The sequence below is a fragment of the Podarcis tiliguerta genome (genome assembly GCF_965153285.1).
Source record: "Podarcis tiliguerta genome assembly, chromosome: 9".
Classification (NCBI taxonomy): domain Eukaryota; kingdom Metazoa; phylum Chordata; class Lepidosauria; order Squamata; family Lacertidae; genus Podarcis; species Podarcis tiliguerta.
This window is the reverse complement of record NC_139542.1, coordinates 30,822,084-30,840,247: the sequence shown is the minus strand read 5'-3', so window position 1 is coordinate 30,840,247 and position 18,164 is coordinate 30,822,084. Positions and strand designations below refer to the sequence as shown.

The window sequence follows — 18,164 nt, the reverse complement described above, 5'->3', positions numbered from 1 at the left end:
CTCTGGATGCGAATGGGATCCGTTCCGGAGCCCCGTTCACATCCTGAAGTGAACGCAACCCACGTCTGCGATTCGCGATTCACCTCTTCTGCACATGCACGTGACGTCATTTTGAGCATCTCCGCATGTGGCAAAACCCGGAAGTAACGCGCTCCATTACTTCTAGGTTACCGCGGAGCGTAACCTGAAAATGCTCAACCTGAAGTACATTTAACCCGAGGTATGACTATATTGGCCAGTATTATTAAACTAATTGTGTGTTAACTTGATTGATGTTCCCTTCAAAAATAAAAAAATATGCCAGATTGTTTAAATGATTTCTTTTTATTGTATTTTAAAAGTTGTGACTAACACAACTGTTTTACAACCACAAGAATTTATCTGGACCTTAAAACAATTATATTCTCTAAAATTATGAATAGAAAAATCAATTAGTAAGCAATATACACAGTTACTGGCAATTGTGATAAAGTTTTCCAGCATATGACCTGTGGCCAGCATAACACATAAAATTCAGTGACAAACACATAAAAATAAATGCTTTCAGACAAAGACACTGTGTGTATGACACTTTACTTTGCATTCACAAATTGCAGGTGTGCACCAAATCCATTTGAGAAGTTGCAATGCCCAAAGGAATTTTGACTTGGCTCAGTCAATACCCTAATGATTTGTTTCTTTTCAACCCATTGTGTTTATTAGGAGAAAGTCACAGTAAGATTCTGGTGAATTTCATGAAGATTTTAGAATTTGCAAACTCCTGGAGCAATTTAAGATTGGAAAAATAAGAAGCTGAGAGAAAAACTGACTTTACATCACTACCTGGTCCACAACTTTTCTTTTCAATCTCCGTGTCTCAAATTCAACAATAACAAAGTTGCCAACTGACAGCAGTACTTCAGTGACTGTTTCTGCTTTCTTTCAGAATAATCACATTTCCCATATAGACATCATCCCCTGTGTTTCTTCTCATTTTATTAAATGAGAAAGTCAACTTTTCAATGCAATGAAGGGTCATTAACCTATTGTCTATTTTCTTGGAGAGGTCTTTAACCGAAGATTAGGAAAAGAGAAATTCCAAGTCACCTTGAATGTCATGCTGCTGGTTGCTTGCTCACGTATAAAATGCCATTTTGAAAAAATTGCCAGATTATGAAACTTTGGAAAATATATTTAAAATGATACAGAACATGATAACTACTATATAAGTAAAAATAGCAAATGGGTTTGTAGGTTGACATTTTCATGCAATTCCCCAAAACCATTTTTAGATCAAGCATATAACCCAAAACACCAGTCTACAGCAGATGTCAAACCGACGTATAAAATGGTTCCTTTGTTTATACCCAACTGCACCATACTCTTTCTGCATAATCCTTCCTTGTTAACTACCGTGTGCTTATGTTATTAGCATCACATCATTTATTGATTCTGCAATATTCTGTTAGGCACCGTATGCTTTCAAACACATTCTGAAATCTTATTTTGATCTCTTATTATGACAGCCTTGTTTGCATAGCTGCCTTTAACAGATTTTAGACTGCAGAAACTCCAGTTCCAATACATATTTGTGAGTTATCACTAGTAACCTCAATCTTAGCACCTGTCCTTTCATGCATTAGGAAAATCCTATTCTTTCTACCTGGAGTTGATATACCCCTGCAAGGGGTAATACAAGCATGAAGTGTCCTCCGATATGCTGTGGTAGTTGTGCTATTTATTTGTGGCCTTGTCTCAATTTGGGATAGTTAAAGCAAGGTTCACTCCTTGTATTTTAATAAGTGTGGAGTCATTACTGCCATAGCCTCTTGTCTTCTTTGATAGCATGATAGCCTTTCACTTAGTTTAGCAGCATGCACAGATGCAATGACTTGCCTGCTAGCAACTGTACCTTCCACAGCAATGGGGGAGTGGGGTTGTGTTTGTATGCCATAGTGCAACTGCTACACACTTTACTTTGAGTGTTACCTGTGTAGCAGTTGTTTTCCTGGAGCCTGATTCAGCTCATCAACCAGACATCAAACAATATTCTGCTACGTTTTACTCAGAATACACCCAGTGAAATGAATGAAAATGTTTGTTAGGTCCTATTAATTTCAATTTCTTCTGAGCAAAACTTAGCTGAATACCACCCAGAACATACTTTCAAAAGACACACATAAAACAGGAACAGATCTGTGTTGATCAAGGTAGGCGTAACATTTTAGCCATCATATACATACATATCACACCCAGAGTTTTTTCTGTATTTAATCAAATGTCTTCTGTAATAACTTGCAGTTCAGATTATATTACATTGCCTTGGATGAAAAAACAATAATTTTCTTCCATCGAAAAGGAGCGTCTAGCTACTTTCATTTTAATTTTATATATAATGGGAAAAGATGATAAAAAGCACCTGGATCAATATTGTTCCATTCATTATTCCTTTATACTTAAGTCATAATCAGTTTGGTGTGAGAAATGAAAACCTGCTTGATATATGCAGTGAACAGGTACGCCATTTACTTTTATCCCACGTTAATCAATAATTAAAGATTAAATACATTGAGACAATACCCATTTCTGGTTAAATAGAACATATTTTTAGTGGAATTAAAATGTTTGTCTGCTCATGCCAAGTGGATAGTTCCACAGATTTTCCATGAAGGCAAGTTGTCAGCACCTCAAAAAGTGTCCATTTATCACAGGGGCATTGAAAAAAATGCAGGTGGCAAACAGAGCAACAAAATAATTTTGCAGCTATCTCAATGGAGGTCACTGTAAATAAAATAAGCACATGCTTGTGTTGGGAAAGTGAAATGTTTAAAGTCCAATTATGATCTAGCAGGTATAGCAGAGTGCGATTGGCTTAGTTTCTCAATTCATTCTTGCAAGCAGCATCAATCATGGATTTTGTTTGAAAACAGCTTGATTACATCGCAACTTCTTATCCATTAGGATACACATGTGTGGCTTCAGGGGGGGAAAGTTCCCATTTTCTTTACTGCAGAAGTAATGTCAGCTATCAGACAGCATCTATAATTGACTTAGGAAGAAATTCACAAGAAGGGAGGAGAGCACAAAATGAATTCAGATTGGAATTAGAAGGATTCTTCTCATCTCATCTCTTTTCTTTTCTTGGTATCCTTCCATCTTTTGCATTCCAGTCAGGTAATCTTTGAAGCGGTTGGGTACTTAAGACCCCCAGAACCTGAAATACTTTACTACAGAGACAATCTGTGAGGGAATGTGAGAAACAGAACCAATAAAAGAGCAATACTCAAGTGACCTGTAAAGAAAGTAGATCAATATGGGGATTTGAATAAGATTAGATGCCTGACAGCTGAAGATCACAAAGCTGATAACATGACTAAATGAGGAAGTAAAGACACAGTCAATTACTCCTTTGCAACAACTTGTGGGAAGGGTTGAGGCTGGACTAGACACATAAGGTGCAAGGGCTTTTGGGGTGCATTGTTACTATTTGCAAAGGCCTGGGCTCTCAGTATCCAGAACAAATTCTGGCCCAACATTAATAGTTAGTAAACAGTCTCCAATATCATCCACAGGACTCATAATAATATTGGTATATAATGCCTTAATGGCTGGGGACCAGTTTGCTTAAGGGATCCCCTTACCCAATATGTGCCAACTTGATCACTTCAATCTGCAAAACTCACACTTCTGTAAGTGCCACACAATGTCTATATTGCATTCATCAGGAGTCTTTAGCGCCTGTATTTTGAAACTCCCTGACTATTGACATTATTGATGTCTGCTGAAAATGTTTCTGTTTCAGCAGATCTATTTAGATACGTGATATGTTACATGTTTTGTCGTGTTTCAGTGTTTCTAGATTATTTTAACAGTTTCTACATGTTTTAGAAGTGTTTCAAATATGTTTTATTTTACTGCTAATTGTATTTTTATTACAGAGCAGGAGAAAACAAGCATGGTCTCTCTTCCATGTGACAACCCTTAAGATATTTGAAGATGGCTATCGTATCTCCTCTCAGTCTCCTCTTTTACAGGCTAAACCTACCCAGCTCCTTATTGATAACTAAATAAAAGTATATGATCAGGATCCAAATGAGCAACAGTGAAAGGCCCAGTTGAGAGGAAACAAAAGCCTTTCTCCAACCCAGACATTGGCGACAGATATTTTCATACATGCAGATATATAATGCAACTAAGGCAGTGGACTTCAGCAAACTGAAGTCAACACTCTTCGATTTGATCCACTGAATGCTTGTAAGTGCTACAAGTAGGCAGTCGTCAACAGTATCTAACCACTTACTTTAAGCCATCTGGTAGCCTACCTTTTGTCTTTTTTATTTAGTTGCATTTACATGATGCCCACAAGTCTGATTCTGGTTGCTTCCAATCTTCTCCCATTAACAGTTTCAGGTTCAGGCTTTTAAAATATTCTAGGCGATGGCTGCAAAAGAAAGGAGCAAAATAGTCAGATGGGTTGGAAACATTTACACTTACCCCTTTCCACATCTGCTAAATTGGTATGAAGAAAGGTTATTGTATTACAAAACTACAGTACAGTAACTACGTATTAAAGAACTACCGTATTTTTCGCCCTATAGGACACACTTTTTCCCCTCCAAATATGAAGGGAAAATGTGTGTGCGTCCTATGGGGCGAATGCAGGCTTCAGGAAGCTATCCGCAAGCCTTGGGAGCCCAGCACGATTTCCTGCGGTCTCCCAGAGCTTGCGGATGGCAGCCTGCGGTCTTTTCAGGGAGGTGGGGGAATTCCCCCACCTCCCAGAAAAGCCAGGATAAGCCCTGCGCTCTTTAAAGGGGTTGCGCAGCTTCTGCAGGCTATTGTGAGAGGTGAGGGAATTCCCCCACCTCCCAGAAAAGCCAGGAGAAGCCCCACGCTCTTTAAAGGGGTTGCACGGCTTCTAGCCATCCCCAAGCTAGAAGAGCGAGATGGAGCCCTCCGTCTCGCTGTTCTGGCTTGGGAACAGCCTTGCTAGCCTCTGCAAGAGAGTGGGGTGAAGGCACCCCGCTGCCCTGGAGAGGCTTTGCGCGCAGCCATCCCCAAGCTAGAAGAGGCAATAGAAGCCCCGCAGCCCCTTTAAAGAGCGCACGGCTTCTGCAGGAGGTGGTGAATACTCCCAGAGTTTGTCGGGGCTGGGGGGGGGGGGGGAAGGCTTGCGGATAGCAGCCTGTTCTGGGGGCTGGGGAAGCTCGGGCTTCCCCCGCTCCAGCCCCGTGCCTGGGAGGGGGGGAAATAATTTTTTTTTCTTTATTCCCCCCCCCCCCCCGAAAACTAGGTGCGTCCTATGGGCCGGTGCGTCCTATAGGGCGAAAAATACGGTAGTGTAAGTGTGTTGTTCTTCACCATCCCAAGAAATTACACTGTAGTTTATATATTTGTGTGTGTGTGTGTCGCATTCATATTGTGTAACTGATTGAAATAATTACAGTCTGTGCCTTGTTGCCTTCTACGTTTTCATACAAGGAAAAGTATGAAAGTATGGTGTGCAGATAACACTCTGTCAAATAAAGAATAAAAAGTAGCCACCAAGATAAATAGATGGGTGGTAGATAGGATTGGAGGTTTTGTGCTGCAACTACCTAGAGAGCACATGACACTGTATGCAAGGTTATGTTTCAAGTGGACTTCTCACAGAGTCTCAGTTCAGTTCAGGCATAAAGCATTTTTCTATCAGCATATCAGAAGTGCACGTTTTGCAGATTGAAATGCTGTAATGCACACATACTACCAGATATTTCCTTTCAGCAACTACTAATTGAATATGGAGTACAGCAAGCTACCCCAGACCCAAGAAACCATTCAAAAGAACACAGGGGAAAGAAGAGCAAGCATTGTTAAAATATTTTACACCATGATTCATATATTCACATTTCCCAATGAACTTCGTGAAAGTATACAGGTATTACATTATATCCCAAAAGATAAGTTTAGCAAAGCAGTGTATGTGTGAGAGAATGATCTTTAAAGGTTATTTTGTTTGAACTCCTTTAATGTGTTAACATTTTCAATAGTAAGATTGCTACAAGCCAAATAAAAAGCACCCTTGACCAGCCTGACCAGCAGAAGCAACATCACTGCATTTAAGTTCTTGTCTAGATTCTGCAGTTTAGGTCCTAATATAACTTGCCCTCCTAACTTGAAGGGCAATAAAATATTCTCCCACTCACACCAGTCTCCCACTCACACACCCCCCTCAAAAAAAAAGCAAGAAAAAAAAAGCACCACAGATGTACTTACAAATCAGGTTCCTGTTTTGCCATGATGTCATGTTGAGGTACAGGGTAGAGGGCTTCATATGTTCTGTCAACTCGTGACCCATGAATTGCAAATGCATTAAATTTGTCAGTAGCTGGTGGAAAATAACTCCAAGGAAGATGAGCTTTTCCATTCCATTTGGCACACGTTCTCGACACTTCAAACATTAAAGGAAGTTCTTGCTGTGTTAAAAGAAGATATGCAGATTTATCCCAGTCCTGTGAGTGTTGAAGTAATTGTGCGTTTGAGGAAGGTGGTGGTGGAGTCCTATGGTTCACTTACTTTGCACACTTTCCGTCTCCCAGAAAGCAGCAACACCAGATACTGCCCATGCCTACAAAAACATAATATAGTCATACCAGAAATACATCCATTAGCATGTCTCTAAACCAGAGGCAGCTTATAGTTCTCAGATGAAAATTGTGTAACCCGATACAATGCAAGTAACTCCTAAGCAACTTGCTATGTAAGTCAACAGGAAGGCATTAAATTGCACAACTATATTTGCTTTATTCTGGACTACATTACAAATAAGGTAAAGGTAAGGTAAAGGACCCCTGAATGGTTAAGTCCACTCAAAGGCGACTATGGGAAGTGGTGCTCATCTCGTTTTCAGGCCAAGGGATCCAGCGTTTGTCCAGAGATAGCTTTCCGAGTCATGTGGCCAGCATGACTAAACCGCTTCTGGCGCAATGGAACACTGTGATGGAAGCTTACCTTCCCACCACAGCGGTACCTATTTATCTACTTGCACTGGTATACTTTTGAACTGTGAGACTGGCAGAAACTGGGACAGAGCAACAAGGAGCTCACCAAGTGGTGCAAATTCAAACCTAGGGAGGTGGGGGGTGCTGTGGTCTAAACAACTGAGCTTCTTGAGCTTGGCGATCAGAAGGTCGGCAGGTCAAATCCGCATGACAGTGGTGAGCTCCTGTTGCTCTGTCCCAGCTCTTGCCAACCTAGCAGTTCAAAAGGACACCGATGAAAATAGATAAATAGGTGCCACTGGAGTGTCATGGTGTTCCATTGTGCCAGAAACAGTTTAGTCATGCCGGCCACATGACCTGGAAAGCTGCTTGTGGACAAACACCGGCTCCCTTGGCCTGAAGCAAGGTGAGCAATACACCTCATAGTCGTCTTTGACTGGACTTAACTGTTCAGGGGTCCTTTACCTTTACCTTTCTCTACAAAGACATTTGCTGAAGTAAATCTTTACCAACCCACAGCCACATATACACACATATTTATGGGCTGCTTTTAAATTCGCTCACAATTGTCCATCATTTTCACTGGTCCCCCACCCTAGCTACAGCACCACTCAAATCCTCAATTTTATGTATTTTTCAGAGCTTGCCTCCCTGAATAGACTCAACAATAAAAACGTACACTGACTTTATCCTATCTTGAACTCTTTATCCTATCTTGGATTCTTCTCACTCCGATTCTGTAAGAATACAGAAATTCATTCATTGGTTAATGTTATAATACTGCAGCTGCAAATTAAAGATTCCTACAGAGCTTTACATGTAGAGTATTGGCAACTGCATAGGAAAACATACAGGTGCTTTTGCTCTTAAGGACTCTGTCCCTATGCACCACCTTACCATCTCACTGTATAATAATATTAATATTAGTAATTAATTTATTAATAGTAATATTAATATCCCGCCCATCTGGCTGGGTTTCCCCAGCCACTCTGGGTGGCTTACAACGTATATGATATTGCACTGCACATCAATATACATTAACTTTACAGCTCTGTTCCTTAGCTTACTGCTAAAATATACAGACTGAGAGAAACCATAATATTTTTTTCTGGCCGCATTGTAGAATCAGCAGCTACCTTCTAAAGCCACAGAACAACTCCAAGCAGAAAGACACTTCTGATACTGAACAAGGTCTGAATGGGATTCCCTAGTGGCAAATCCTGTTCTTCACCAGCATAAAGCTGAAAGCACTCTTGTAATTCTAGCAATCTCCCAAATACAAACGTACACATCAAGGATTCAAGCAACATAACTGCATAAGAAATTAAAGGATTTTGAAATGTTTACTTACGGACAAAACTCCACTTCTAAGTACTGCTCAGTTTGGTGATTCAAGAAGAAAGCTTCTACAACTGAAAACCAACAAAACATTGCTGCTTCATTTTAAATCATTTTTATATTTACAGTGCAAAACTACACACAGTTACATGAACTCAATCCCATTTGCTCAATATAACTTATTCCCTACTGCATTTAGGATTGCAGACTTAGGCTACAATCCTATATCCATTTACCTGTGAGTACAGCCCAATTGAACTCAGTGGGACTTACCTCTGAGTGGATACACATAGGAGAATGCAGCAAAATCTCATTTCTGCTCTAATTTTTTCAGCAGCCCACTAACTGCATATCTTTTTCATAATGTGCTTTGAAAACACTTTTCAAATAGCTTATAATTACCATAATCTAGAATAGTATTGCTTTTAAAACTACTACAAAAAAGTGTTTTATAAATTCTGTATGTGTATGTACATAGGGGGAAGAAACAAAAGATTGATTCTTCCATCTTGATAAGGATGGAAACAGCTGTGGAAAATAACAGTTTTTCTACTTGATATTAGCTGTCAATCAGGTAAGTGATGCTTAGGGACTTTTACGGGATGCCTGTGTAGGTAAAATTGAACAGAACTGAGCAATCACTCATTGCACTGGCCCCAAGGAAAAGCCTTAAGTGCAAGAAACTGATGCAATATACTCCTAAAGCAATGGAATGAATGTGAAACAATTGAGAGAGCAGGGAAAGAATTTCATTCATATGTATGAAAAAGCTACTCAGGAATCCTGCTGCTACTTTCCAATGCAGTACTGATCAACGGAAACAGCTGCAAGAAATAAGAATAAAATACAAATGGCTCCAAGAAAAAGATTTCTCCTCCACCTAGGGAAGTATAAATTATGAATTTTTCATACCTTCAAGAGCAGAAAAGAAAAAGAATGCGGAAAATTGTTCCAACTGATGCTCATGCAGCACATTAAAGTTTTTTTAAATACAAAATTGGCGTTATTCTAGCAGGTAGCAGCATACTCAACTATTACTCTAGATTCTCCTCTAGAATGCTATGTGAACATAGCCAATTAGTGAATATTTTAAACACTATACACATTTATTGCACTGCCAATTTGAATGCATTATGCTGTGAATGTTATTTTGGCAACAATGCTGCAATAATAAAATTTAGAAGCTTGAATGCAAGATAAAACAACATAAGCTTGATGGCGTAAGAAAAAAGTTTAAAATGTGAAGATCACATAGCCAAGGAAACTTGCCAGATGACTTCACACTGATATATCATCCTGTTTAAGAAAAATAGAATCAAAGTAGTGTTGGTAACCCTGAAACTCCAACTATCTAGTAGCCATCTCCATAGTGATGGAAATCAGGGAAGTTACAGTGAAAGCCCAGCTGAGATGGGGAGAGATTATGCTACTTAGACTTGGAGAAACATAGTGGCTATGTCAAACAAGACCACAAAATTTGTTGGTCCATCCAAAATGTTTTAAGAACATAAAAAGAGCCTACTGGATCAGGCCAATGGCCCAACTAGCCCACTATCCTGTTCCCATAGATGCCTATGTAAAATTGAAAGCAGAATCTGAGCTCAACAGTGGAGGTAGTTTTTAGTCGTCTTATCCAGATATCCCTGCGTCAGTATGTGGCCTATAAAATGAGAGAACCAAGTTTTATAAGGTTTTTATGACTGAGGATATTCAGTACTTTGGATGTCACCCAAGTTAAATCGCATTCAGAGTAGATACACTGCAATTAATGGGTCTACACTGAGCATGTCTTACAGTGAACATCACTCTTACTTTAAACAGACTACAAAGTGGGTGGCTATTTGAAAATCTGTATTATGGTATTAGTTTGAAGCAGTTGATTTATCATCAGATCCCTTAAAGAAACAGTTGCCAGTAAGAAAACCAGTGAGTTTAAGTGGCAATTGTACTGAAGGGTTGGAATTTGTATTATAAGATAAAAATTCTTTGGACTACTCATTTAGTGAAAATTAATTTATTCAGCACAAAAGATGAGAGATTCTAAAGCTACACCTCCATATTCCTCTCTAAAAGATGTACATAAGAGTCTTTATCACACGGGAAAGTTAAGCCTACCATGTGGATCTTTTAAAAACCTTGAAGCTAATGCACCAAGAATAGGGTTGCCATGTTTCAAAAAGTAAAAATCAACCCCGAAAGTTGTTGAGATTTTTTTTCTACAAAAACTGATTTTTCGATCGACTAAGATCCAGGACAAAGCACCACCTTTTGGAAATCCCTCTGCCCCAGGTATCAATTCCGCCTTTGAAATCCCAGTAATGTCCAGGAAAATCTGGACATATGGCAGCCCTAACCAATATACAGTTACCAAACTTTATTGATGGGACAAATATATGGATTTTCATTCATTTTGTACTTGACGATAGTATTTGTGAATACCATATGGGAAGATCATTCAGAGGCAGTCCTTAATCACTGTCATGTATAGTAACGGATTACAGTGGTACCTCGGGTTAAGAACTTAATTCGTTCTGGAGGTCTGTTCTTAACCTGAAGCACCACTTTAGCTAATGGGGCCTCCCACTGCCGCCGCTGCTCGATTTCTGTTCTCACCCTGAAGCAAAGTTCTTAACCTGAGGTACTATTTCTGGGTTAGCGGAGCCTGTAACCTGAAGTGTCTGTAACCAGAAGTGTTTTTAACCCAAGGTACCACTGTACTACCATTTTGTCTACTGTAACACTCTGTATATGGAATAAGCAGCTTGTGCTATAAATAGCCTATTGCTAGCATTTACACACTTGCAAATGAGCATATGTTGTAGCATATCCCCATAACAATTTGCAAAACCACTTCCCCCTTTGAGGCAGGGGCCTGTCCTTTTGTACTGTTTGCACCATATAAATTGGCAATAATAATAATAATAATAATGCCCCTGTAGGTTTCATAGCATTGTATTTCTTTAGGTTTTCACAAGCTGTGTGACAATTTCTACAGAGAACCTGGCATTAATAACATTAGTTTTGATTCAGATCTGGATAATTAGATGATTGTTTACCATAAAATTCCAAGACAAGCATAGTAATATATTTCTCTACCTAGGAGGCAGAATTGCAGAGAGCATGCTCAAAAAAAGAACACAGATTTCATGAAAATTGCCTACCTTTTGAGATAACCTAAAATAGATTACTCGATATATAAATGGTAATTGATGTTTACAACACAGTTATAATATTTATTCGGGTTGCACAACCCCTAATAATTTGCAATAAGTAGCCTTCCCATTAAAAATTAAATGACCCTTCTGCCCCACTATATTACATTATATCCCAGCTAGAAGAGGACAGAGAGTGAAAGAAACAGCTGTGGGTGGAAGGGGAGCCTCTCCTCATCCTTTGGACTCCTGGGAAAGCTGCTGCACCTGGAACTGATTGTGGAAAGTGCAGCTGAATGGGACACAGCTGTGGGCGGTCTGAGGCAGTGCCTTGGGTCTACGCATAAAGAGCAAGTCTAGAGTGAGAGACTAGGCTGATGTTTGCTGTTTCAAGTATCTTTTTGTTGTGAAACCTTTGTGGGTGAGCTCAGAGTTTGCTGGACTCCGGGTGAGAAACCCAGAGGATGATAGGGTGTGACCGAAGGAAAAGGAATATATTTTATTTTACTTTATTTATTTATATACACAAAAACAGCCCTTCGTATTAATGCAGCACTTATATGTAACTGTGTATTTTTTTAATATTATGTTTAAGTTGTTTGCTGTTGCTTCAGTTTTTTGTACCCTAAAATCTAAGAATATATATTTAATATATTAAGCAGTATAGAAATTAGACATTAATCAATACTGGAAAGAAAACAATGTTTAGGGCACTTGGAACTCCTAACTAGGCTTCATGCATTTCTCTGTTTTGAATCAGCTTCTCTGATAGTCACAGGATTCTGCATAATACTAATGGAAATATCATTCTCTCAATGTAGATCTTTATATAACCAAAACAGCACCATCTAGCCACATGAGTAGGCTCAGGGTAACCCAAAGCTTTACAGAAGTAGAGGATGGGAAAAGGAGGGGTGGTGGGAGGGGAATAGGGGACCTAGACCTACACCCCTCACAGCATAATTAGTGTTGAGCATATTCAGTGGGCAGAAAATGATGAATCTGTTGGGGGTGGAAAATGGAAAGGTGAGGTGGAATAGAATACTCTGAAAAATGGCAGAGTTGTCTGTCTGCAAGCTTGAACAAGAGCACTCCACATAACCTGTTGTTGCATTTCTTTAAACAAAGTTCAGCATTTCTCTTGACAGGAATGCCAGCCTGTATTCAAGACATACTGCCAGAATATACATGAGAGAACCTTGCAAAAAGATTGATTCACTTACCCTCATAGTCCCACAGTCCATTGAATGGTTTTCCAGGTTCACCAGGAGGAGCTGGAGGATCGTTTAAAAATGGAGCACACACTTCTATCACCATTCCAGCATCTTCACCTGTCAACTTGATTGTTACTGGATCATGACTCACTGGTAAGCTGTTCCATGTATCTTCAATTTTAAACTCCATCTAAATATTATATTGTAAACTTAAAATGGTTATTTTTGCTTAATACTAAGAAGTTTGCCACTAATATTTTTTTTTGTTTCGTTAAAAAACCAACCAACCTGCAGTGTCACTATATCCCTGCTTCATTCAACCCTCTGCTGTTGTTTAAACTGCTTTCATCTACAGTCATACCTCATGTTACGGACGCTTCAGGTTACGTCTTTTCAGGTTGCGTCCCGTGGTGACCCGGAAGTACCGGAAAGAGTTACTTCCAGGTTTCGCCGCTTGCGCATGCGCAGAAGCGCTAAATCGCACCATGCACTTGCACAGATATGGTGCTTCAGGTTGTGAACGGGCCTCCGGAACGGATCCTGTTCACAACCAGAGGTACCACTGTATGTCCTTCCACCACGCTCTACTCAAAAAAGCCAATGCAATTCTGGGCTGCATCAATAGGAGTATAGCATCTAGATCAAGGGAAGTTATAGTGCCACTGTATTCTGCTCTGGTCAGACCTCACCTGGAGTACTGTGTCCAGTTCTGGGCACCACAGTTCAAGAAGGACACTGACAAACTGGAACGTGTCCAGAGGAGGGCAACCAAAATGGTCAAAGGCCTGGAAACGATGCCTTATGAGGAACGGCTAAGGGAGCTGGGCATGTTTAGCCTGGAGAAGAGGAGGTTAAGGGGTGATATGATAGCCATGTTCAAATATATAAAAGGATGTCACAGAGAGGAGGGAGAAAGGTTGTTTTCTGCTGCTCCAGAGAAGCGGACACGGAGCAATGGATCCAAACTACAAGAAAGAAGATTCCACCTAAACATTAGGAAGAACTTCCTGACAGTAAGAGCTGTTCGACAGTGGAATTTGCTGCCAAGGAGTGTGGTGGAGTCTCCTTCTTTGGAGGTCTTTAAGCAGAGGCTTGACAACCATATGTCAGGAGTGCTCTGATGGTGTTTCCTGCTTGGCAGGGGGTTGGACTCGATGGCCCTTGTGGTCTCTTCCAACTCTATGATTCTATGATTCTATGATTCTATGAAACGTCTGCCATTGTGGGAGTGAAAAGGGGAAACACTGAAATGGGCAGAAATGTTTTTCTGAACTTCTCAGCTGCCTCACGTGAGAGACAAAGGATGAGGAACCTTCAAACATTCCATAGTACTTTCTCACAATGTATTTTACTCCTGGTACCATGTGTTGTTTTCAACATGAAGTTCCAGATTTAATGTAGTAATTTAGCAGAAATGTTTTCTTAACAAACAGACACCCATATATGTACAACATTCATCAACTGAACTTGATACTCTCTAACTGAACAAACTGATGGGCATGCTCTTAAGATACAGTAATATATATCAGCATGGCTTATGTGTACAAAAGGGACTGTAGAATAGAAGAAAGGAGGAGGCATGGAAATGGGATGTGGTCTTTCTGCAAGGGGTTGAAAAAACAAGGAGGTAGGAAAGGGGAGGGGAGGGAGATAATGGTGTGTGTATGGAAAGGGAGATGCACAATAGGAGAGAGGGTAAGGTGTGGAAATAAGGGTGATCTGTGCAGCTAGCCGCTCCGGCACCTGGAAAAGCAGGGTGGGGTGATCTGCCCACGGGGCGATTGGTGAGGCAGCACAATCCAGGGGGGGGGGACCAATCGCAATCCTCTGTGGGGGGCCAATCACAGCGCGGTGATGCAAATCTCCTGGCGGGGCACCGGTCATGGCGTGGCAGTGCGATCCGCCTGGGGGGGTTGTTGACACCCAGGGTGCACTGCCCCCACCACACACCCCTTCCTATGCCCTTGTCTGTGTGCAAGGAGAGTTGAGAAAACTATGGACAAGGGGTATGGAAAAAAGAGAACGAAGGTGCAAAGCAGGTTGCAAAATAAGATGGAGTAGATGGCATGGGAATGGGGTTGAAGATGAAAGCAGTCTGGATAATAGGCCGGGTTGGTAGCTTCATAACTGGGCAAAGGACAAAAAGGGTGCTTAGTAGTGTGGTAGGAGCTTGCAGGAGGTTATAATGGGGGTAGACAAAAGTAAATGAGAAGGCATGGACATGGGAGCAAAGGTGAAAACAGGGATGCAAAGTGTGGTTGCACAATAGAGTAGAAGAGAGAAGTAGCTTCCAGAATAGGGTTGGGAAAGTGAATAGTGAGCTTAGTAGCAGTGGGAAGGGGAAGTTCTAGGGCCATGGTTCCCAATGTGGGGCACATGCCCCACAAGGGGGCAATTTGATTTTTATGGGGGGCGATCGAGAAGGAGTTATTAACCCTGAATGGCCTTTTAGGCTTCCTCCACGTGAACAGGAGTTCACTTTTTTAATAATTATATATCACGGGGCGGGGGCCGGCATCAGGATTTTAGAGATGCTTAGGTAGGGCATAGCCAAAAATAGGTTGGGAACCACTGCTCTAGGGGGTTAATGTGGGGGAAATAGTGGGGGGGGGTGAATGGAGCAGACAGGGGCACAGCTGCTAGTAACTTTAATAGCATTCTATAATCTCTCAACTCCTACCCATTATTGCAAGCGACACAACATTATTGCAACAGAGAGATGCAAGTCAACCAATTGCCTGTGTTACTGGAAGTTCCATTAAGATCTTGGTATAGAGTTATTACATACGCAGAATTAAATGACTTGCTGCAACACCATACCTTTTTCAGTACCTGACTGTTCATGCCTATTTTCACCACAGGGTGTCCACAGTGATCTCAACTTTAACTTGTATAAATATGCAAATCCACTGTCATCCTCCAAATAAAGTTATATTTCCACAGCAGTATTGGTGCTGAACAAATGGCCTGCCTACGGATAAAGTAGAACATGTTAAAGCTGAAATACAACTATATATCCTCTGCAAACTTATGATAAAAATAAAATTTCCTTGCAATTAGTCTTGGAAATCTACTCATGCAATATCTTCTAAGAACTTAAGAGTGAGCTGAATCAGACCAGTGGCCAATTTATTCCAGCATTCTGGCCAGTCAGATGCTTTGGGGAAGTAACTTTGCAAGCAGGTCGTGAGGGCAATAGCATGTTCCTCTTCTGTTGTTTCCAGCAACATGTATTCAGAAGCATACTGCCTTCAACAATGGAAGAACAACACATCCATCAGGGAAAGTAGCCACTGATAGCCTTGTGCTCTAAGAATTTGTTGAATCTTCTTTAAAAGTCTTCCAAGTTGGTGGCCATCACTGCCTCTCATGGAAACCATGTCATAGTTTCATAGTTTTGTCTGTCCTGAAAATTCCTATGTTCAGCTTCGATGGATGTCCCTAAGTGCCAGTGTTGTGAAAGAGAGAAAAACTTTCCTCTCTCTGCTTTCTCTAGTGTATAATTTTATACACTTCTGTTACGGAACCTACTATTTTCTTTGAACTAAAAAGCCCCAAATGCTGTAATATTTCCTTCTACATGGCTGCCTCCAACTGGTACACAACATAGCAGTTGATTGGCATTCTGTGGTCCATCAGCTTATCCTTGTGCTGCCTGTAGCCTTCCAGGTATCATCACCCTGAGCAGTTTTAAGTATACTTTAACACACAATACACCAAAACTAGGCATTGTAAATAATGTGCAGTTCATACTTCAGCATCACTCCACCCACAAAGCAATCAAAAGACAATAGTTTAGACACTCAAATGTGTGACTAATATAAAAGTCAAAACTTTTTCTCAATACTGTATGAGAAAAGAGTTTAAAGGAGTTAAGCTGAGTGGCAAGTTGAGTTATCAAGAAAGGAGGTGCAATTCCTACGTCATCCAATTTATCCAGGAACCAGTTCCCCCACCTTGTCTAAATTATACATCTTCCTGTCCATACCTGCAGAAATATTGCTCTATTTAACTCTTTCCCTCCTTAACTAATTGCCTGTGGTTAAAAGAAACTTTGAATGAGACTGGGAAAATGTGAGCTAATTACAAATTGACTGAACGATAGCTCCATCATTAAAATTGCCTGCAATTGGCGGGTCAATGGTAGGGAATGTGGTCTCCAGTTTTTCCAAAAAGGATGTGAGTTGGTTCCAATATCCTGTCAATGTCTGTTTGTTGGGGCAAGGGGGGCTATATATGCTAATTATGATTAGAACTAAGTTTGAAGAGCTCAGGAGGAATGCTTGGGCAATATTATTACATGGCTGGAGGGAAATAATTTTGAGATTAGACTGCTGGGCACAAAGAAAATTAGTCCCGCTTTACATCGACCCATGTTGTTGGATTTGTGGGCTAGGAGGGAATACAAGTTGTATCCCAATTGAGGGATAGCTCAGTCAGTAGAGCATGAGAGTCTCAAACTCAGGGTTCAAGCCTCATGTTGGGTAAAAGATTCCTGCATTGCAGGGGGTTGGACTAGATGACCCATGGGATCTTGTCCAACCCTACAATTTTACAATTCTATGCTGCTGTAGCGTTTGCATGCCCACAAAGCACATCAGGTTTCCAGAACTTGGGGAGGAACTTGGGAACTACTAGCAGTGGAGAAGGGGCAACACAAAGTGTTAACACATCCCATTAATCACCATCCAGGACTGTGGGTAGGTCACACTGCGATAAGAGTTCAATAGAGAGTGATTATGTGTGGGTGGGGGAAAAATTAGATCTGCATTAACACTTTGGAATATACACTAACACAATACTGTGTGTGTAAGTGCAAGAATCACTCTTTCCGCAGGATGCCGACGTACTGTACTGATGAAAGAAGACAGTGAGACACATCCCGAGCATCTCTTATCTCCTCTCTGCAGAATAGAAATCTATTGCAATGACTGTTCTGGGCAGTCGATGCGGGCAGCCCTTTTCGATTTAAACCAGGTCCTTCTCCCCTCTCCCCACCCCCGTTCGGTTGCCAACGTTTTCCGCCGGGGAGGACCCTCTGCCTCTGGAAGCCGCGCGAGACGAAAAACTTTCAGCTGCCACCATTTCAGCTCCCCGCGCCACCCTTTCGAAAACACCGAGGAGCGTTAGGGAAGCAAGTTGCTTCAAAACCGGGAAGAGAGGGAAGGAAATCCAGCCCTGCGACCGGGCATTGGGCGGCTGCCAGCCAACTTTGCTCAGGAGGAGGCCCCGTTGGATTTAATGGGGCTCCCTCCCAGCTAGGACTGCAGACTAACAGGTCTACTCGGAAGTAATTGGTCCCTGGGAGATGGAGATACTTACTTCCGCATACAAACACACAGCGGTTGCCCACTCACTGCTCAGTTTTGTTCCTCAGCCGCTTCCTCGCACAGCCTGAAGGAAGAGGCGGGCACGTGATGCTTTTTTTCTTTTCCCCTTTTAAACCAATGGGAAAAGTCATCTCCTTCGCCTAGATTCCGATTGGCGGCCTGAGTCAGGCG

The 18,164-nt window shown here is 41.2% G+C and overlaps 1 protein-coding gene across 4 annotated transcripts; it reads right to left on the bottom strand.

Moving 5' to 3' along the window:
* Positions 1 to 314: 314 nt before the first annotated feature.
* On the bottom strand, positions 315 to 18,145 carry LOC310685367 (UPF0462 protein C4orf33). 4 transcript variants are annotated; one of them, XM_083457627.1, is made up of 8 exons: positions 18,021 to 18,145; positions 15,484 to 15,634; positions 12,673 to 12,853; positions 8,311 to 8,371; positions 6,535 to 6,586; positions 6,235 to 6,434; positions 4,302 to 4,420; positions 315 to 3,271 (listed from the first exon to the last, which is right to left on the bottom strand). In XM_083457627.1, exons 2-7 carry the CDS (start codon positions 15,505 to 15,507, stop codon positions 4,318 to 4,320), a joined length of 621 nt encoding a protein of 206 aa, XP_083313753.1. In that variant the 5' UTR covers positions 15,508 to 15,634; positions 18,021 to 18,145; the 3' UTR covers positions 315 to 3,271; positions 4,302 to 4,317. The 4 variants fall into 4 exon arrangements, with proteins under 4 accessions (XP_083313753.1, XP_083313750.1, XP_083313752.1 ...); XM_083457624.1 differs by having other exon boundaries at positions 315 to 3,219; XM_083457626.1 differs by having other exon boundaries at positions 315 to 3,219; positions 15,484 to 15,630; positions 18,021 to 18,111.
* Positions 18,146 to 18,164: the final 19 nt, after the last annotated feature.

Coding starts and splice junctions, on each gene's coding strand:
- LOC310685367 (XM_083457627.1), bottom strand. CDS start 15,507: ATGAACAGTCAGGTACTGAAAAAG. Junction 8,372..12,672: donor TGGACTGTGGGACTATGAGG/GTAAGTGAATCA, acceptor GTTGGTTTTCAG/TTGTAGAAGCTTTCTTCTTG. Junction 6,587..8,310: donor TTAGAAGTGGAGTTTTGTCC/GTAAGTAAACAT, acceptor ATGTTTTTGTAG/GCATGGGCAGTATCTGGTGT.